The 22,252-nt window shown below is 36.2% G+C and overlaps 1 protein-coding gene across 4 annotated transcripts in view; it reads left to right on the forward strand.

The window, feature by feature from the left end:
- CDH12 (cadherin 12) overlaps positions 1-22,252 on the forward strand; it is a 998,981-nt gene that overhangs the window by 890,795 nt on the left and 85,934 nt on the right. For 3 of the 4 annotated variants that reach the window (XM_044233503.1, XM_044233522.1, XM_044233513.1), the window contains one exon: positions 13,981-14,100. The exons of the other annotated variant lie outside the window; for it this stretch is intronic. In XM_044233503.1, the coding sequence (XP_044089438.1) occupies positions 13,981-14,100 (120 nt within the window). The remainder of the gene's footprint in view (positions 1-13,980; positions 14,101-22,252) is intronic. 4 annotated transcript variants of the gene reach the window in all.

The following is a 22,252-nucleotide window of genomic DNA, read 5'->3' on the forward strand; positions in this document are numbered from 1 at the left end:
TCTCCTGCTGTCTTCCCACTTTTCACTCGGTCTCTTTTCTGCCTCCTCAGCTGGGTCATAAAATAAATTCATGGGTAACCCCATCTAACTGTAACTCACTGTCTCTTAGACTTTTAATCCCTTTTTAGCTTTTAATCTGCACTCTATTTTATGGCTGGCTTACAACTTGAAAGCTCTTTAAAAAATACTATATATGAAAAATTTCATATAATGATATAGTCACCAAACTATTGAAAAGGAATCATTTTAGTGTAATGGGAGAAGCTTCATGATAAATAATAGGATTAAAAACAAAAAGAGATAGCTTGCATTTGGAAATAATGACATAGTTAATTCTATTTTTGTCATCAAACTTGTATTTTCAAATAGCATCTATAGTTTCATTGCTTAAAGTGGTAGGAATGCCTCCAAGTTGTAGATATATATTGTGCAGGTAAGTTCAGTATCCCATAGACTATGCATTACAATCACAGTTTATGTGGTTTAATAGTTTCTGTCTTTATTTTTATGTGTTACTGTGAAAAGTTCAAAGTGTTTAATAAACTGATTGCTCTTCTACAGAGTAATGATGATGTATATATTTTTATTTTGCAATGAATTTTAAGATTCGTCTCCAACCTTTAAAGGTTTTTTTTTAAATAAAAGGAGCTGTACATCACCATGAGAAAGATAACTATAACTTCTTAAAATTTAAATCTTGTGTTTCATTCTCAAGAGAGAATCATATGGAATGAAAATTTCATAGAAAACCTAAGTGAAGGGAACAATGTTAATAAATTCATTGAAGTTTAACTTGATCAGAGATCGATTTAATTAGGTTCCTCTGTCCAAAATCACAATATGTGTTTGTATAGTGGAATCTAAAGACATCTAGTCCCCAAACTCTTGTTTTACAGATAAAGAAAATGAGGTGGGATTATTTGGCTTATTCATTGTCATTTCTGTGTCAACTGGGGGACTTTCTATTAGAAAGCATATGAAATCTTACCCCAAAGATACAAATGTAGTGATCTGAAGGGGCACCTGCACCCCAGTATTTATAGCAGCAGTGTCTAAAATAGCTAAATGATGGAAAGAGCCCAGATGTCCATCTGCAGATGAATGGGTAAAGACTTGGTACATATATGCAATGGAATATTACTTGGCCATCAAAAAATGAAATATTGGGGCGCCTGGGTGGCTCAGAGGGTTAAAGCCTCTGCCTTCGGCTCAGGTCATGATCCCAGGGTCCTGGGATCGAACCCCGCATCAGGCTCTCTCCTCAGCGGGAAGCCTGCTTCCTCCTCTCTCTCTCTCTCTCTGCCTGTCTCTCTGCCTACTTGTGATCTCTGTCTGTCAAATAAATAAATAAAATCTTTAAAAAAAAATGAAATATTGCCATTTACAATGATGTGGATGGAACTAGAGGGTATTATGTTAAGTGAAATAAGTCAATCAGAGAAAGAAATTATCTAAGATTTCACTCATACGTGGAATTTAAGAAACAAAACAGAGGATCATAGGAGAAGAGGGGAAAAAATAAAACAGGACAAAATCAGAGAGGGAGATAAACCATAAGAGACTCTTAATCATAGGAAACGAACTGAGGGCTGCAGGAGATGAGAGGGGAGGGGGGATGTGGTAACTCGGTGATGGACATTAAGGAGGTCATGTGATGTACTGAACACTGTGTTATATAAGACTGATGAATCACTGACCTCTACTGTTGAAACTAGTAATACATTATATATTGGTTAATTGAATTTAAATTAAAAAAAAAGAAAGCATATGAAGTCTAATAAAGTTTGAGTTTTGTTTAGATACAGCACATCCTGCCCTGACAAACTGGGTTACAATGAATCTAGCAAAACAAGTAGGTTTCTGAGTCTTCTATTTTTGTAACAATTATCGAAACCAAATCTCAGCTTAAATCATTGTAACATTCAACCACAGCAACATAAAAGGAAAAAAAAAAACCTTGAAATAAAACCATAGTAATTTACACACTAATAACATATCTTTCTCTATTAGCTAAGATTATTTAAACATTCATGGCTATAATTATGGTTACTTCATAGCTATCCATAGCATCCATCACTGTTTATGTGGATTCATGAGTATTCTTGCCAATAGTGCCATGGCATGTGGTCATGTTTTTGAGTTTGTGAAATAATCAATGACCAACTCACTTGGTTCCAGGTAGTGTGAACTGCTATTTATTACAATAATAACTTTCCATAAATGTGACCTTAGTATAATTCTTGCTTTTACAAAAGTTCATTCTTTCCTTGAAACAGTAGAATTACACACTCTTCTGTAGACCTAGCTGGATTTGATGAGTCAGGATGACCAGAGTACTAGTAATTGATTTCTTGTATTCTTTTGGAACTGGTTTTAAGAGTTCTCAAGGCACTTTTGATTTGAAGCTATTCCTTTGATTTCTGTAACAGACAACAAAGCAGCCTCACTGTCAAAACTATTGACAGGAGGGGACATTGAATCTTTTGCCTCAACTAAAGGATATTATAAAGGTTTCATGGTTAACTTCTAACATCAGCTAATCAAAAATATTTTCTAAGCCCAAATCATTTTTTTTAAAATTTCTCATTCAAGAAGCATGTATTTTACATGTCCATTATGTACTAGGCTCCATAGTAGGTACTAGGATTCCAAAAAGCAAAGATTTTACTGTGAACTGTAGATTATGCTTGCTGCCTCATGGAAACAGCAAAGAAGTGAAACTAGACAGTCTGTGAACATATGGGAATGAGTTTCTGAAAGAGAAGCTAGTGAGGCCAGTGCTTAATTTGGGCTGCCGTTCTCCTGGGGGCCAAAGGACGTTTCTGACATCCATGGCAAACCTGCAAAGAGCAGGATATGAAGTAATGGTATGTCATAGGGAAGAGACACTGTATTGAAGCAGCGAGAAATGGACAGTGTGGCAAGAGATGAACCTGGAAATGTAGGTAGAGGCCGATTCCCAAAGAACATGAGGGATATAGTGCTGAGGACAAAATCAGATTTACAATTTGAAAAACAAAAAATGTGGCTTAAATACACAAGGTGGATGGCAGGTTGTTACAGCAGGGAACACTGATATATATTCTAGTGCTATAATTCAAGTGGAAAAGAAATTTTTGAACAAAAGTAGTGGCAGAATGGGGAGGACAAACATATTTTAGCAACGTGAAGTCAGTAAAAGAGACTGCCCTGGGTATAAAATGTGATTAAAAAATTTAGACTGTAACCAAGAAATTAGGCATATCTTGGTTTAGTTAACTTGCAATTTTGTTATGTCAGAAACTGGCCAATATACATGATGATCCAGTCGCTGGCACCTAGAGGCTAATAAGAAATCAAAGTGTCGAGTTAGGCATGCAGACTGAGAGAAAACCTGAAGTGCATGAACCTTTGAAGGCCAAGGGGAGGAAAAGGAGTCCGCAGAGAAGATTAAGAAAAGGTGATCACAGTAGAAAGCCATCGTTGGAGGCAACATGGGGAGAGAGATTTGTATCAACCTCTTAGATGCCTCTAGACAAAGCGGGTGAGCATGAGAATCACCTTGCACTCTTGGGGGAAAGACCAGTAATCAGAAGCTGTGTTGGATGGCTGATGAAATGCAGCCGTGAGTCTGAAAGGCACTATTAGCGAGGAACTAGACTCAGGGGAAAGCAAGATTTCAGCCAAGGGAAGGAGCTGTGGACGTTTTGTATTCTGTGAAAGTCTAACAGCGAGCAAGTTTGTCTGTGGTACTTCTCGAAGTAGACTGAATCACGTGATGTGGTTTGGGCACAGGCAATAGTGGAAGAAACCAGAAAGAGGTGATATGCAAAGAGCTTAATTTATATTTTACTAACGGTTATGAAATTCAGATATATGTTATTTATTTATTCATTTATTTTTATTTATTTTTTAAAGATTTTATTCATTTGACAGACATAGATCACAAGTAGGCAGAAAGTAAGCAGAGAGAGAGGAGGAAGCAGCCTCCCTGCTGAGCAAAGAGCCTGATGAGGGGCTGGATCCCCGCTATCACGACCTGAGCTGAAGGCAGAGGCTTTAACCTACTGAGCCACCCAGGCGCCCCTATTCATTTATTTTTATTTCTTAATTATGTTCAGTTAGCCAGCATATAGTAAGTACATCAATAGTTTTTGATGTCGTGTTCAGCAACTCATTAGTTGCATGTAACACCCAGTGCTCATCATAACACGTGCCCTCCTTAACACCCATCACCTGGTTACCCCATCCCCCATCCGCCATCCTCTGAAAACTTCACTTCGTTTCTCAGAGTCCAGAGTTTCTCATGGTTTGTCTCCATCGCTGATTTCTTCCCCTTCAGTTTTCCCTCCCTCTGTGTATTCCTTATGACCCACATACATGTTTTTAACTCTTAGATGAGAGGTTCAGATTTGTTACCCCCAAATTAATTAGCAGAGTCCTGATTTTTGTTGGATAGTAGGTATAACAAACTTCCCAAAGAGGAGATTCGAGAAGCTGAGGAGTTAAATTTTAGAATATATATTTTAGAATGAAAACACAGATGGATTTCAGACTTTGAACTGTCTTGAAGGAATCCAGATGCCAAGTAAGTGATGCATGGCACACCATTGAATGATTTGGACAGAGCAATAATATTTTCCAAATCCTATAACCAAAAGATTAATCTCCAGTAATGGGAAAGACATTCTGAAAAGCATTAAGATTGGATTTTGTTTCAATTTGCACAACCAATTATTAGAATTAGAGGGAAACAATAAAATATTACCCTTCATTATAAAGTTGAAGAATTTTAACAATGACCACTTTGATGTGGGCTTCTTATGTGTCAGTTATTACGCTAAGCAATTTACATGCATTACTCATGAGTTAAGGCAAAATGAGTTTCAAGTGATCCCAAGTAATTATGCTCCTACTTTCAATTTGAAATAGCAGGCTTAGAGTGTTTAAGTGACTTGCCAAAACTTTGTTAATTTGAAAGTTATAAAAAGAAAATCCCAATCCATCTTCAAGTATAAAATCTCACACAAAAAGGGGTTTCTGGCCTCAAATCATCAAAATGTTTGGAGGCTGAGCTTCAGCCAATTTGATCAAGACTCCTCATCCTCTTTCCTGGGATTGACAAGTTTGTGACCTCTTGTGTCTCACTGTCTCTAGTCATGTTTTCCCCAAGATGTTGAAATGACTTTGGTAGTTCAGACTTTTGCATACCAGCTTCCAGGGAAGAAGAGAAAGAGAGCATTTCCCAGAAGTTCTTAACAAACATCTCTGGTTTCATAGGTTTATAGAAATGGGTTACCTTTACACTTCTAAAATATTCAACATTAGCGGGGTGGGGGAGCTTGTATTTGTCCGCTAAACTTGAGCCAACTGCCTTCATAGGAGTTAAGCTTCTTTTAACATAAATGGAAGTGTGAAGGGCATAGTGATATATGACTATGCAGAGAGTTTTAAGATTAGGTAGGATTCATTGGGGGAGTGGATTATTATACTATTCACTCAAATTACATTATTATTCTTACATAATTGAAATAACTTGCAAAACAATCATATATCTATTTAATTACAGAGCTAGTTCTAGGATCCAACTCTACTGGTTTGCACACACACTCACACACACACACACACCCTATACACATACATATACAATTTGTATTTTTTCGGGACGCCTGGGTGGCTCAGTTGGTTAAGCCGCTGCCTTTGGCTCAGGTCATGATCCCAGCATCCTGGGATCGAGTCCTGCATCAGGCTCCTTGCTCCGCAGGGAGGCTGCTTCCCCCTCTGCCACTCTGTCTGCCTGTGCTCACTCGCTTTCTCTCTCTCTCTCTTTGACAAATAAATAAATAAAATTAAAAAAAAATTGTATTCGTTCTTTTATTAAAGCTAGTACACACACACACACACACATAATGGATGGGTAGATGGATGGATAGATAAATACAGATAATCTCTAGATAGACTTTATGTTAGATGACTTTGCCCAACTGTAGTCTAATGTAAGTGTTCTGAGTGTGTTTGGGTTAGGCTAGGCTAAACTACGATGTCCCTTAGGTCAGTAGCTCAGGGGTATTAAATGTATTTTGAACTTATGATAATGTTCAACCTAGGATGTGTTTATCAGCATGTAACCTCATGGTAGGCTGAGAAAGATCTGTAAATGGGTAAAGAGATAGAGATCTTTGTTTTATCCTTAATATGGCAGAATCATCCAATCAAATAAAAACAAATAATTTTAAGAGTATAGAATGTGTGTTAAATAATGAATTACATTAATCGTCCTTAACATCTTGGCTAACTGCATATAATGAAAAGCATTTTTTTTTTCCCTTAAGGACACAATACCTCATGGAAAAAATACAAAGCTTAGAGAATTATAACTGAAAGCCACTGAATGAATGAATTCCAAACTCATGTATTTCATCATGTTTTCTATGGAATTTTCTGACAGCATCCATGAAAATAATTTCCAATTACATTGGGCACAAAGGAAGCAACAGTGTATCATCACTGGTAATTGGAATTTAGTGTGTCACTGGGAGCAGTCATTAGCATTTTTACTGGTGTATGTGGTATAGAGTTCTTGGCACACAATGGAGAGATAAAGTGCTCATAAAACTGGATTCCCTTATCCATCAAAGTACATTTAAATCACAAGGTGTAAATATGTATAGTCTAAAATATTTAGTATATATCTTGAAGGAAAGTTTTATAACCTTAGAGTGCTTTTGGGTGCTTGGACTGAATACCAAATCCTAAGTGGATGTCAAAGCGTTGGGTGTGCCAAGGGCTGCTCTGTAGCCAGGCTGAGAAGAGTCAGAGTTGAGGGCAGTATAAAACCAAATTGCCTGCTCTTATCCTAGAAGTATAGTTCAAGAGGGCATACGATCCACTCTGGGAGATCTTTTTTTAAAGATTTATTTATTTATTTATTTGACAGAGAGAGGGGGGGGGAGATCACAAGTAGGCAGAGACAGGCGGCGGGGGGTGGGGTGGGAAGCAGTCTCCCTGCTGAGCAGAAAGCCTGATGCGGGGCTCAACACCAGAACCCTGAGATCATGACCTGAGCCGAAGGCCGAGGGCTAACCCACTGAGCCAGCCAGGCGCCCCAACTCTGGGGGATTTTTATGACATATATCTTTACTAATCTTTAAAAGTTCTGGTTATTTCAGGCAGATTTACCAAGTATACCAACTCTTCTTTCTTGGGTCTCTAACAAAGTGGGACAACATTGTTGTAGTCTACTTGTTTGTATTTTAATGTCCTTTAAAACATTTTCCAAAATTACATTTTTTTCTCAAATATAGGAGATAAAGTCCAGATCAGTATAAGAATATTAGGATGGGGCACTTGAGGACAGGAATTGGGCTAGTGTTACATATTTGGGTCTTGTCACCCTACGTGTGGAGTAGAATAGAAAGTTAAGTATGTACACATGTTTTGGCCACACACTTAAATAGCACATACTATGTTGAAAACTTATTATAATTTCTTAATTAGCATTAACTCATTTAATACTGCTAATAGATGCTATTTTTTTCACTTTCTTTTCATAGGAAGAAACTAAAATGGAGAGATTGAGTATTTAGTTTGAAGTCACATGATTGGCTAGAGGTCAGTAGGATTCAAGCGTAGGCTTTAAGGCTCTAGAGGCAAAAACAATAACCACAATGGTGAGCAATCAGTCTTTCTTAATTGGCGAAACTGTGTAGGACTTGGCTTATCAGACTCATCTACAAAGATTTCAAAACTTTCTGATACCTGGCACATCCACAAACATTTAAGTTAGACTATCTGATGGAAGCCTAGGAATTGATGCTCTCCGTAATCCTTGTGAAAGTTTTATATGCAGCCTTTGTTGAAGATAAAGAGGATAGAGGAGCCATTTACAAGTTTAAAGGGCAAATATAGGAAGAGAATCCATAGAAGGAAGCTAAGAGCCAAGTGTTCATGAGTAGTGCAGTGAGGTCTAATGCAAAATTGATTAAAGACCTCGTTACTTTAAAGACTAAACTCACCTGCTGTGCATTCATGCTTAATTTTACTTTATAATTAAATCTGACTTTAGCAGATCTCATGTTTCAATGTGTAATAATATCCTATTCCTTTGTAGGATCTTTTCATGTCTGCGTGTGCGCACACACACACACACACGATCTCTAACTTCATTCTAAAAACCCTTCAGCTTTCCATTTCTCTGCTGTTTGATGTATTTTTTTTTATGTAATGAAGTGTACATTTTATTTTCCAATCCTATTTGGAAAGAAATGTCTGTGTATTTCATTCTATACCTTTCTAAGTGGAATTGCATTATTTCTTGGTTATAATGCAATATATACATAAGGCAAAAGCTGAAAGAAAGTTACATGTCTCTCTTTTTTTAAAAAGATTTTATTTATTTATTTGATAGAGATCACAAGTGGCAGAGAGGCAGGCAGAGGAGAGGAGGAAGCAGGCTCCCTGCTGAGCAGAGAGCCCGATGCAGGACTCAATCCCAGGACCTTGAGATCATGACCTGAGCCGAAGGCAGTGGCTTAACCCACTGAGCCACCCAGGCGCCCTACTTGTCTCTCTTGATGTGATTTGTCTCTCTTTCACTATTTATATTTCAGTCTTGTGAAGGGTTAAAATCATCAGCAAAAAACTTATATTAACTTTCCTAGGGTGTGCATTTCATATTGTGGCACAATCTTGCTTGTTTGATTTTTTTTTTTTTTAATGCGATACCACTCCTTTTGGTTCTGCTTTCTGAAGTGAAAACAGTGATGTGCTTTAGAAATTCAAGATAAGTTAAACTCACAGTGTTGTGTCAAAAAGTACTCTAAAGGCCATAACTAACTGCAAGGTCTCCATTTAGAGTATGGTGTATATAGTATATGTGTCTTTCGTACGTACCTATAGTATTGCTTGTATTCAACTGATAAATATTTATTTGGGACTTAGGTCATGACAGACGGGCTGCGAAAAGAATGAATATGGAATGGCTGATGATGTAAAAGATTTTGTAGCCCATGAGAAGAAGCACATAATGAACTGAGTTTCAAAAAATAAAAATGTGTTAAGACTGTTGGGAATACAGAGGGATGAACAAAGGATCTGTGCTGGTAGTAGAAAAACGAGCATTCACAGAGGTGACGGGGAGTTGGGACATCAAGGGTGTGGAATATTTCTTCAAGGGGTGGAGGCTGAAGGGTTCTGGGTAGCAGGACCCCGTGGGCGAGTATACAGAGACAGGAAAGAGCCTTAGCTCCGCTGTAACTAAGTACTTACAGGCTCCGTGTGGGGTCTCCCACAGCACCGTCAGAAACTTAATCTGCAGAGATTCTGAACCCCATCCCTGTCATGCCCATGAGTTTAGGTGATTTTTCTTTCAAGAGGAATAGGAAACTCTTAGGTTTTAAAACCTAAGGGGTTAAAAAAAATAGAGCTTTAAAAGAATTAATTTATTTTGTAAAGGAAAGGGGAGCAACGTGACCAACCTTGTGCCATGGGACAGTGACCCTGAGGCTCCTGTGTGAAAGGAGCTAGAGAGGAAAAAATTAGGATTTTTTCAGGCTTGCAATTAGGAAAGTGAGGCCCCAGACCACTTGAGACAATTGCAGGGTGATAAAAAGCAAAGAACACACTGGATGAGTAGAATATTTTTATGCAGCTAGGAAATTTTTTAAAAAGACTTTATGGAAGCCACAGATTAGATATAATTAACGTATATTTTCTTTTTTAAAATATTTATTTATTTATTTTAGAGAGATACAGAGAGAGAGGGAGAGCATGAGCAGGAGAGGCGGAGGCAGAGGGAGAGAGAAAATATCCAGCAGATTCTCCACTGAGCACAGAGCAGGGCTCGATCCCAGGACGCTGAGATCATGACTTGACCCAAAATCAGGAGTCAGACACTTAACCAACTGAGCCACACAGGTGCCCCATAATCCACTTATATTTTCAACATATTTCTACCAAGTTTTTTTTTTTTTAACACCTCAAATGTTAAAAAATGCAAGGGATATAGAATGATCATGCTGGAGGAAGCATTTACCAGAACAAATAGTTATGCAACACATTGCTTTTTATGGTTGAGAATAGTACCTGGTATATGGTATGTACCACTGAACATTTGTTGAATGAAAAAAGAAATTAATCAATCAGCAAGTTAATGTCTACTTGGGCAGAAATCGTGAGTTAAGGTTCAGTTCAATTCCAACCTACCATTTTTTTTTAAAGATTTCATTTATTTATTTGACAGATAGAGATCACAAGTATGCAGAGAGGCAGGCAGAGAGAGAGGGGGAAGCAGGCTCCCTGCTGAGCACAGAGCCTGATGTGAGGCTCCATCCAGACCCTGGGATCATAACCAGAGCCGAAGGCCCACTGAGCCACCCAGGCGCCCCAACCTCTCTACCAATTTAAATGAGCCCATTCTTGTTGACAATAAAGGACATACTCATATTAAAAAACAAAACAAAAGAAAAGCCAAAAAAACAAAAAAAAAACCCTGAAATCCTTTCATATTACAACTGTGAATTTACAAAATGCAACTAATTTTTTGAATATATTTTTACATATATGTAAAAGTAAAAATTCTGTCTAAATTGGTTCTCATATTAACTCTCAAGTATTTAGGTATTTTAGTGAAACCCTGGTTTAGTTGCAGTTTATAGCAAATGGGCTTCTCCATTTGCTATAAGAACACAGACTGTTCTTTCTAGATGATATTTCTATAACTCTCAGTGTTCACTTTTTCTGTCCCTTGGTATTCTATAAATGCATGCATATATATGATATTAACTTATATCTTATACATATATAGAGAGTGACTGCTTAGATTGAGAATTGAACTATTACTATAAAATAACTTTTTTAGTGTAGCTGCATTATTAAAAACTACATGAATTAACTTACTACCAATCAGAGCAGTGTTACTGGAAAACTTAAGTAGTTCAGTATTCTCCATTGCATATGGTACACGCTGTCTCCAACTAGATGTAAAAGAATGTTTTCTCGTTGAGTTACATTCTCTCTGCACACTTCAGCTTTTGGAGTGGTTACATTGTCACCCTGAATTTGGGTGATAAGGGAATACATCTCAAGATGACTGCTAGGTACAAGCAGACTACTCCAGTTTTTGTGATTATATTGTTTCCTTGTTGCACACTGAACATGTTCCCAGGGTAACCTCCTGCTCCCACCTCTTGGGTACTGAGTGTTTAATAGGTTCAGGAAATGCTGTGCTATCCAAGCCCTGCAGAAGGTAATATTTTGAGGCTTACATGCTCCAGATGATCAACTGAGTCTTTCCAACGGAGGGAATCTCTGTCCTTTGCATTAGTTTGTAAAATGTCAGGGAGCATCTGGCAAAACAACTGATATAATGATGTTTAGTTGTTTCCTTGTAAACACCTATGGAGGCACTTCTAAGAGCTCTCAAATTTGATATGGTTCTTAGTGAATAACCTTTTCACTAAACTGAAGATAATTTCTACTATAACTGAGTGGACATTCATTTTTTTAAAGAGTTTATTAAAGTTCTATTCGTTAACTCACAGTATAATATTAGTTTCAGGTGTACAATATAGTGAGTCAAGACTTCCATACAGCACTTGATACTCATCACAAGTGCATCCTTAACCCCCATCACCTATTTCACCCATCCCCCCGTCCACTTCCCCTCTGGTAATCATTAGTTTGTTCTCTACAGTTAAGAGTCAGTTTCTTGGTTTACCTCTCTCTTTTGTCCCCTATGCTCATTTGTTCCTTAAATTCCACACCTGTGTGAAATCATATGGTGATTGTCTTCCCTGACTGACTTATTTTGCCTAGAATCATACTCGTTAACTCCATTCATGTCATTGGAAATGGCAAGATTTCATTCTTATGGTTGAGTAATATTCCCACGTGTGTGTGCGTGTGTGTGTATGTATGCGCACTCATGTGTGTGTATGTGAGAGAGAGAGAGGGAAAGCTTCTTTATTCATTCATCCGTTGATGAATTTTCAGCTGTTTTCATCACTTGGCTATTGTAGATTATTCTGCTATAACCATATGCTCAATAAGAAGGACAAAGATGAATAATACAGCATCTCCCCTTTTACATTTTTGTTCTTAATATTAATATGAACATTAATCAAGTATACAGAAAAATCGTTTCCTCCAAAAGTAGTTTTAAATGTTGTATGTTAATATTTTTTTTAATTTAAACTCAAAAATTTAAAGAGTGAATTAAGAAATATTGCCTATCTTATTCATCTTCGTCCTTCTTATTAAGCATAGGTGAGAGTTAGGTTAAAGTTTATTGAATTTGTTACTAAACATTTCTTAGCAGACATAATACCTTTTTCTTCAACTATATCCTTAAAGAAGAGCTACTCACAACTATTTAACTACAACATTTATACTTAGGATTGGGTAATTATTTAATATTTGTAGACTTTGCCGATATAGCATATGTGCAATGCAGTGATAGTAATGATATAGGTCAAACCATAAAAATCGCTGTGTGACAGAAAGGAGGAAAGAAGGGAAGTTAGTCTTGCAACATTTCATTCCTATAGCATAAAGGAGAACATACTTTTGATGGGTATCTAATATAGGTCCTTAATGCCTATTTGTCAAATAATTATTAATGATGTTGCAAATATTGATAAAGATGATCATGATGGTGATAGTGGACAATAAGGAATGTTATCAGTCTTGACATCTCAGAAATAGGTGCCTACTTTTCTTCTAGAAGTTTCCTTTCCTGGAAAAGACTGTTGAAATAAAACCTATCATTCATGTCTTGAAAGAGCTAGAATTCACCAAAGCATTCTTAAGATTAAAACATTTGGTATTGAATGTCTATTCAATCCCATTTGATATTGAATGTCTATTGAAAGTTATCATTTTTAAATTTCTTTTTTTTACTAACCTGACAGACAAAATGGTAGGGGGGAAGAAATGTTTCATTCTCTTAGTTTACAAGTAAACTAAGATTGAGTTCGTTCCAGTTTTGTACCACCTGAAGTGTAAAGCCTGAATGAATAATTGACTGGAAAGGAGAAATCCTTTGTTCCCAAAATTAAGAAGTCACTTTGAGTGCCTCTAAGAATAGGAGCATTCTGTCCATTTTCTAACTTTGGGTGTACGTAACCCTCCCTTTGTGCTCAGTAGAGATTTCCTTCTAACCATTAGCAACATATTGATTTTACTTATATTGAACTTGATAATTTTGATTTTACTTTGTTCTCAACTCAGTATAGTAATGCTGAACAGGATATGAAGATATAGTCAAAAAGGTCTTAGAGAAAGACTTAACTACAACCATGAATATATAAGACAAAAATACAAGTAAAATCTCCTTTTAACTTCTCTTAGTGAAAACATGAGAAAAGATACAGAGAATTTGAATTGCCTTTAAGTTTTCTTATGTCACTGAATCCTTAGGTTAATTCAGTCCTGAGACCTAGAGGTGTTCTTGTAGCTATAAATGCAATTATTTTTGGATCCTTGATTTCTCAGATATTCCGTCCTAATTAAAGTCTTCCTAATGGTAGTATGTAGTTGTTGATTTTTAAATAACAATGCAAGTTACTTACAGCCTCTAAAGTTCAGTAAACCTTCAAACCTTTTAGCTTCTCTATTGATAATCCAATCATGCAATTAAAGCATCTATAGTAAGCAGATGAGCTAATGTAAGCAGTGTCATGTTTCTTTTGGTGTATAAATCAATAAAGCTATCATGATGACTTTCAGTTCAATCATCTAGCTACTGGAAATGAACACAGCTTTTAAAATAGATTTTTAAAATATGTATCATTTGCACTAACAGCTATATCGTTGCCCAACATTTTGGTTATAATAGTTACATCATTCTCAGTGGCATCATATATACACAGAATCATTGAGTAATGCCAAATTAAAAAAAAATGGAGTCCATCAGATTTAAAAAACAAAACAAAACAAAACAAAACACATGACCTTGAGCTCTAAAAAACAAATATGCTAGAGTCACACTGTCTTATTTTCCAGGTGCATATGTGCTCCAGGTCAAGGCCACAGACGCGGATGACCCGACCTATGGAAACAGTGCCAGAGTCGTTTATAGCATTCTTCAGGGACAACCTTATTTCTCTATTGATCCCAAGACAGGTAAATTTTTTATTAGAGACAACATTATCACCACCCCTTTCAAATATTTAAATGTTAATTAAATCTTGGCATGGGAAGTTACCTATTCTAAAAATGCAGTAAAGATTCAGTGTGCTGTACATTACACAAAGGAAGATAAGATCTTACCTCATGGCTGCAGAACCATTTCCTCTGGATGGAACCCTGTGTAAATGTACGCCATTTCACATGGATGTGTTAAGTCCCAACCCCCAGTTAGAGATACCTGGATAATTTACTTTAAATTTTCAAAAAGCATGGTCATATTTTTCTTTTTGATTCTTCTGGATAAAATAACTTTACATTTCAGATTTCCTTGCTTGGGTTCAATTATAGGCAGTTTGGGGTCTTAATGACATGTGGTAAGATAACGGGGCCTCTATTGCTGTCTTTTTGTTTTGTTTTGTTTTGTTTCCTAAGATTTTATTTATTTGACAGATGGAGCTCACAAGCAGGCAGAGAAGCAGGCAGAGAGAGGAGGAAGCAGGCTCCCCGCTACGCAGAGAGCCCAATGCTGGGCCTGATCCCAGGACCCTAGGATCATGACCTGAGCCAAAAACAGAGGCTTTAACCCACTGAGTCACCCAAGTGCCCCAATTGCTGTATTTATCAAGGGCTATGGATAATTAATTTGGATTTGCATTAGTAGAGACATAGCTTCCAGCAGAGGGGAGAAGAAGGTTGACAACCTCAAAACACCCACATCACTAACTCTTCTGGTCTGTGCTTTTGAAGCTGGTCTAATTTTTAAGTCAGAACATTTGAATGGCACTTTTTGGAGCCAAATATATGAGAATCTTTGGAAAATATAGAAAGGGAAGGATACTATGCACATAGAAAATTGTCCCTTGCCTTAGAGCCGGTCTACCTGGTCTAGAGAATCTGTTTTTTGGAACGCTAGATAGTTTTCAAAGAGAGCTGACCATGCTGACCATCAAAATAGGTATTCTGTGTCACAGTTAAAACAGAACTCCACAACGATAGCTATTTTATAAACTATTACATGGCACATACATTGCAGATTGAATTCAAAACTAGTTATTCCATTAGGTTGCAATAATGAAATAAATTGTTAATGTGCTAATGTTACTTTTTAAATTGGTAAATAAATTTTAAAGAGCAATATCAATTTGAAAAGTCTTAATTTCAGACACTATGTATTCAAATAGGCTTAACATTTCAAAATTAACACGTCCCCATAAGTATTTGCTGAAAGCTGGAATACCAATTAGATATAGGTTAATTAATAATTAGCCATGTTTTAATGTCACCTAGAAACAGAAAGTCAATTAATTAGGAATAGAGAACCTGCAAAAACTTTCTGCAAATGAACCTACTATTCTCTAATTTCCTACTCTTCTCATTAAGCCCATAGAGGGAGAGAAATCAGCAAAAAGTTATGGGAATAAGGCAGGAAGTTGGTCCCTTTTGTAAGCCAAAAAAAAAAAAAGAGTAGCTTGTAATAAGGACAGCATCAGTCCTTTAAGAAGGGACTCTAGAAAGGTTTGTTTAGGACATAGAAGCTCTTTCGGTTTGGAAAGAGTGTCAGAAACCAAAAGTCAGAATGTCAGATGTTAAGCCTGAGTGTGTGATGGGGAAGTTACACCTACAATATGAAGTATTTTTAAGAAGTATGGCAATGAGCATAAGATATTTGGCAGTATCATTGTTAAGGAACTTCTATGGTTGCTGCTTAACCATGGGGAATCATATATTTTGTAGGGAAAAATTGTTGAAGGAAGAATTGGGGAAGTTGTTCAATGACATTTATGATGGTACAAAGCTCCAGTAGAATGAAGAAGGATTGGACAACAGGCTGAATATATAAACAAATATTGGAGGGAGGGAAATTATATAAACTAAAATAAATCCTTTTTATCAGATGACAAAATTATGGGTTATTTCTTCTTCTATAATTGCCCATCTTTTCCCCTCTGAGAAGCACTCCTCAGAGTCAGAGGGGATGGGAAAAAGAAAAAGGAGGGTGTGCAGAGATTGGTGGGTACTAGAGTACACTTAGCGGGTTGTAGTGATTAATTCTACAGAACAGGTGAGTTTATATAAACTCAGAATAAGGCGACAGAAGAAAGATGAAGGGATTTACATTGATGAAATAACTATAGATACAGTCAGTATCTAACTGAACGGTGAGAGAAAATCATACAAAAATGAATTTAAGCATAGACCATAGATTAAGAATAAAATAGTTACTGTCGACTTAATAACAGACAGACAACAATTTTGAGTCAAAACACTTTCTGTCCCTCTGGCTTTACTTGTTCAATATCAGCTTCAGATTAATTCTAATGCCTTCAGAAAGTATTATCTTACAGGAGAATGTGTATATTCATAGTATGCCTTTAATAACTATAAATTTATATTTTATGTAATGCTTATTATTTAGAACTAAAGGTGAAACAATTCTGGCATAAGCAATGAAATAGATTTTTTGAGGCATTGATTTTCACTGGAGACAGAAGTCTTGATACTAACAATGCCTCAGACCACTAGACAGGAAAAGAGTGGATGAGGAGGCACTTCATTAATAGAATGATAACTAGTTCTTCATGCACGGAGACCATTAAGAAGACTTTTTGTCAAATTTATCACCTTGTGGTACATAAGAGTAAATCAAAAATCAAGGATGATTGCAATTTCTCAGAAATAGTCTCCATTTGTTCCAGCCATCTAGCTTCCTTTTATGATTCCTTTTGCTGTTATGAAATAAAATGCATGAAAAACTAATATTATCTAAAATTTTCCACATTTGAGTGTAGAATACACTTTAAAATAATTTTTAGACGAAGAACCTCATCAGAATTTCTTGTGCCTAAATATTTATGAAGAGATAAATATAACCATTTATTATCCATTTAGAATGAGAAAATAGAAGACATTTCCTTAGCGATACTGCTTTTTGACAAATATTCCTAGCATCCCTATGCAAGTGAATATAGGAGGCTTATTTATAAGGAATATAAATTGATGCATTCTATGAAATAAGTTTGGAAATAATCGTTCTCTTTAAAATTGGCTGATTTGGCAATTATCCAGCTTAACTATGAAATTATTTACTGTGAATTAAAATTCACATACATTTGTGTGAGTGTGTATGCACACATATATAGAATTACTTCAAGTTATTATTAAATATTTTTACAAACCTCAAGTGTGATGAATCTATGACACTTTTTAAAGATCTATTTGTTTATTTGGAAGAGAGTGTGCATGGGAGAGGGGGGATGGGTGGAGGCAGAGAGATTCTCAAGCAGATTCCCCAGTGAGCACACAACCTTGAGATCATGACCCAAGCTGAAATCAAAAGTCAAGCAGAGAGGGTCAATTATCATATGGTTTCACTTACTTGTGGAGCATAAGGAATAACATGGACGACATTGGCAGAAGGAGACGAGAAGCGAGTTGGGGGAAATTGGAGCGGGCAACAAACCATGAAAGACTGTGGACTCTGAGAAACAAACTGAGGGTTTTAGAGGGAATGTGGGTGAGGGGTTGGGTTAGCCAGGTGGTGGGTATTAAGGAGGGCATGTATTGTATGGGGCATGGGCGTAATGCATAAACGATGAATATTGGAATGCTGAAAAATAAAGTTTAAAATAAAAAGTCAGATATTTAACGGACTAAGCCACCCAGGTGCCCCAAATCTATGACATTAAATAAAGTTTATATTCATTATACTTATTATTTATAAAACATTAAAGTGTTATATTAGCATATTATATTTTGTATATTTTTATATTTAATGCTTTTATGCATTAGAAAAACATCTATAATCTATAAAACATTAAACATAGGCATTACAATATTTTATAAAATTTTATCTAGTGCATGAAATCAGGATGCCAAATATCTCTATAACATTGATAATAGAATTATTTAGGAAAACAAATTTTACTATAAATGATTGCCCTTATGTCTTAATTTATGCTCAAAATTCTTTTACAATATTTAAATTGTTCCCTAGTTAAAAAACTAGTCTGCATTGATGATATTGGTGGATACATGGATACATCCATGGATATGGATATGGATACATATCATCATTGGTGATTATATGTACCATTTTTCCAAATAATCTGACCCCTTACTGAGAGAGTATCATTATTTATTTTACCTCAACATTTTTTAAACCTATAAACTTTAAATGATTTTGTTGTCATAAAATATACGTAACATAAAATTTACCATATTCCATTTTAAGCAAACAGTGTAGTGGCATTAAGCACCATCATATTGATGGGACACCTGGGTGGCTCAGTTGGTTAAGCATCTGCCTTACACTCAAGTCTTGATCCCAGAGTCCTAGTACTGAGTCCTATGTTGGGCTCCTTGCTCAGCAGGGAGTCTGGTCTCCTTCTGCCTGCTGCTTCCCTGCTTGTGCTCTCTATCTCTCTCTGTCAAATAAATGAATAAAATCTTTTTAAAAATTCACATTTTTCTACAACTACCACTGCTATCCATCTCCAGAGCTTTTTTATCGATATCTTTTCATTTATATATATTATCAAAAACAACGTATACTTATAAGTTTTTTCTATTTTATGCATTTATATATGCCTTTATAGAATCCATATGAAAACAGTTGAATGAGGCTCGAGTTGAATGCACAAGCTGCATTTTTTCCCTTTTATTCACCATTCAACTATTTCATGCTCTGTAATCCTGTCTTGGGCTCTGTTAAGGGAAATCTGAAAAATGTTGTTGTGAGAACAGACACTTCCTCAAGATTTTTACTCTTTGAGTCTATCACCTTTTATTCAGGAATTATAATCTCCAGGCCTGGGTCTTAAGTGAAACTTCCTCTCTGATTCTGACTGATGCTTACTCTTTTAGGTCTTCAACAAAGTGTTGGTGTTTTAAAGCTGCAGAGTATAATTGAAACATGGGTTAGACTATATTTTGAGCTAATTTTGTTATTACTGTATAAATACTTACAATATTTCATGACTTGAAATGCTTTTGATATTAATTCAGAGTAAATTCCGAGAGATTCCAGACACCTTAGTGCTGAGGTGCTGATGAAAGAAAGAGTATCATCTTTATTCGAGGGCAGGTTAAGAGGGGTTACGTACGCAAAGTCGTCATGCCTCTAATACTTTCTGCATTTAGACAAGGTCTGATTATGGGCATAGTGAGAGCAAGGAGAGCAATAATGCTAATAAATACAAGGCAGGAAAATTAAGTCAAGGAAATAGATAATTATTAACCTATTACATCCCATATTACTTATTTTGCAATATTTTAGTTATGGGTAGTAAAACTGCATGACTAAAAACGTGCTCCCATGAATGGTTCCCTTGTATTCTGCCTCCTCTCACTTCCCAAGAACTCGGCATGAACTTTGCTTGCCTTATTTTAGAAATCATGGAGTGCACACATCAGTAGATAGAACTGAGAATGTTTGGCTTTAAAAGGAAAATACTCCAGGGGCATGTGATACAAGACTTGAGGAAGTTGTAGAACTGTTATGAAGTAGAGGAAGTGGTTGTATTCTGTGCCGCTTGAGAGGAAAAGGGCTATCATAGCTGGCTGAGTTACAGGAAGAAAGAATTTTGGTTTCAGGTACATATAAGAGGATGTCAGTACCTGTCCCTAAATAAGAGGCATGCCTCATGAGATTGTGAGTTTCCCATTGGTGGAAGTGTTAAAGAGATGATGAGCAAGGAGCTGGTGGTGCAGGATCTATTTATTCATGGGATGAATGTCAATGTAGAACCAATGACCTCACAGGTGTTTTGCTAGTAGGATACCAAGATGAGTCAAGTAGATCCTCAAGCGGGTCCCCATCACCTGGAGGGAGGCCACCAGGTCCTCAGAAGATGACAGTTGAATTTTGTAGGATGAAATTCTCTGATACGTAGTATGACTGCTGAGCACTGATACAAACTGAGAGAAGAACTTCCCAAGGAAAGAGGTCCTAGGAAGTGTCTTCTGAGTCCTAAAGCAAGGTCAAGGCATGTTACAGGTGGGAAGAAGGTCTCTAAATTTTCTTACTACTGAAGGTAACCTGATAACTCTTCTTGTCCTTAAAATACATTATTGAGTTATTGGCAGCAACATCTTTTTAAATTATACACTTCATCTGTATAGTGATAGACACAACAGTTTTGTTAATATTTCTAAAGACTGCACTTGCTCTTAAAAACCCCATTTCACATTTTAAAATTTTAGACTAATTTAAGACTGCAATGAAAAGGAACTCAGTAGCTTTTCATACAAATTCCTGCAAAACCAGGACTTGTACAAGTGTTTTAAAATACAATTTAGCTGTGGAATTGAAAAAAAAAAAGAAACTTTACATTGTGATAAAGTTAAGATTACCATCTTTACCTATAATTATTATTTTTTATTCTACCATCTATTAGCAGTTCCTAAAAGACTTGAGCATTATGATATATTTGCTAATGCTTCCTCCAGATTCATAATTTAAAAGGTCAGTCATGACATGGCCAGCATTGGAGTGTGTTATCTACTAAGGGTTATTATTTTCAGATGCAAAAATAGCATTTAATCATTTTTTCACAACATACTAGCTATCATATACATATGTCTATACTAACAACTCCATCTCATTCAAAATTACATCAAGAATATTTTCATTAAAAAAAAGAATATTTTCATGATCAACCATCAATAATGACCAAGATTGCTAGTATATATTCAATCATCATCTCTCTTGAAGGGTATATGGTAACTTTCCATGTGTCACCTAAGCTTATTGCTGTATGTTAATTTGTGTATTTTATTAATATTTACTGTGTGTCTACCATATGCTTCACATTGTTCTAGAACTAAGTTTCCTACAGGGAAAACAAAATAATGACAAAATCCCCACCTTCAGGAATATTCACTTTATTTGGGAAAACACAAACAAACACAATAAGCAAGCAAAATATTAGTGTTTTGAGAGCAGTAAGGGCTAAGAAGAAAATGGTAAGTAGAGAGAGAGAGAGCACTGGAAGGGCTGGGGAGGGTTATGTGTGGTATGCAGGATAATGATTTTCAAACATGTCTATGCCCTGATCCCTGGGACATGTGATTATGTTGAATTACATAAGGAAGGGGAATTAAAGTAGCAGATGGAATTAGGGCTGCTACTTACCTTCCCACAAGCTGGGGAGATTATCCTGTATTATCTATGTGGGCCCAGTTTAATTACATGTCTTCTTAAAGTGTAAGAAGGAGGTCGACAAGTCAGAGTCCAAGAAAGATTAAAAGATGCTATGCTGCTACCTTAGAAGTAGAGAAAGAAAACCAGGAGCCAGAGAAGTTAGACATCTTTTAGAAGATAAAAACCCTTCAAAAAGGAATAAATGCATCTAGCCACAACCTGAATTTTGGCTCTCAAGATCCATGTTGGACTTCTGGCCTCCCTAACCATAGGATAATAAGTTTGTCTTGTTTTTAGGCCACTTAGTCTGTGGCAATTTGTTACAGAAGCAATAGGTAGTGAAATCAGTATAGAATTTTAGATAGAATGATCAAGAAAGTCCTATGAAAAGGGCTTTGAGAAAAGATATGAAGGAAGTAGAGGAGCTGTTCATGAGTAAACGATAGGAAGAATATTGCCCACAGAGGGAAGAGAATGTCCAAAGCTCTGGTGACCAAAGAAGGAGGGTGTGAAAAATAAGGTCAGAGAGTTAAGTGGGAAGTTGGAGATGATGTGAAGTATTCACTCTGAGTGACTTGGGTTTCAGAGTAGAGGGGGAGTGCTATGTGGTTCACACTCTTATCTCAACACTACACTTTCTCTTTTAAGAACAGACTAGTGAACCAGGACTTCTTTGGACTCTAATCCTCAGTGAGTGGAGAATAGAGCAATTTGTCCATTATTCTCTCTCTTGATCTCTCAAAATAGTCTCAAATTAATAATTAACATTTTTCCAGCTTTACTGGGAAATAATAGACATACAACATCATGTAAGTTTAAGATATACAGTGCGTTGATTTGATACATTTAATACTGCAAAATGATTACCACCGCAGTGTTAGTCAACACCTACATCACATCACGTATTTTTGTTTCTTTACTGGGGTGAGAACTTTTAAGGACTACTCTCTTAGCAACCTTTAAGAATATAATATAATAATATTAACTGTAATCACCATGCTGTAC

Source organism: Neovison vison, chromosome 1, assembly GCF_020171115.1.
Source record: "Neovison vison isolate M4711 chromosome 1, ASM_NN_V1, whole genome shotgun sequence".
In the NCBI taxonomy this organism is placed as follows: Eukaryota; Metazoa; Chordata; class Mammalia; order Carnivora; family Mustelidae; genus Neogale; species Neogale vison.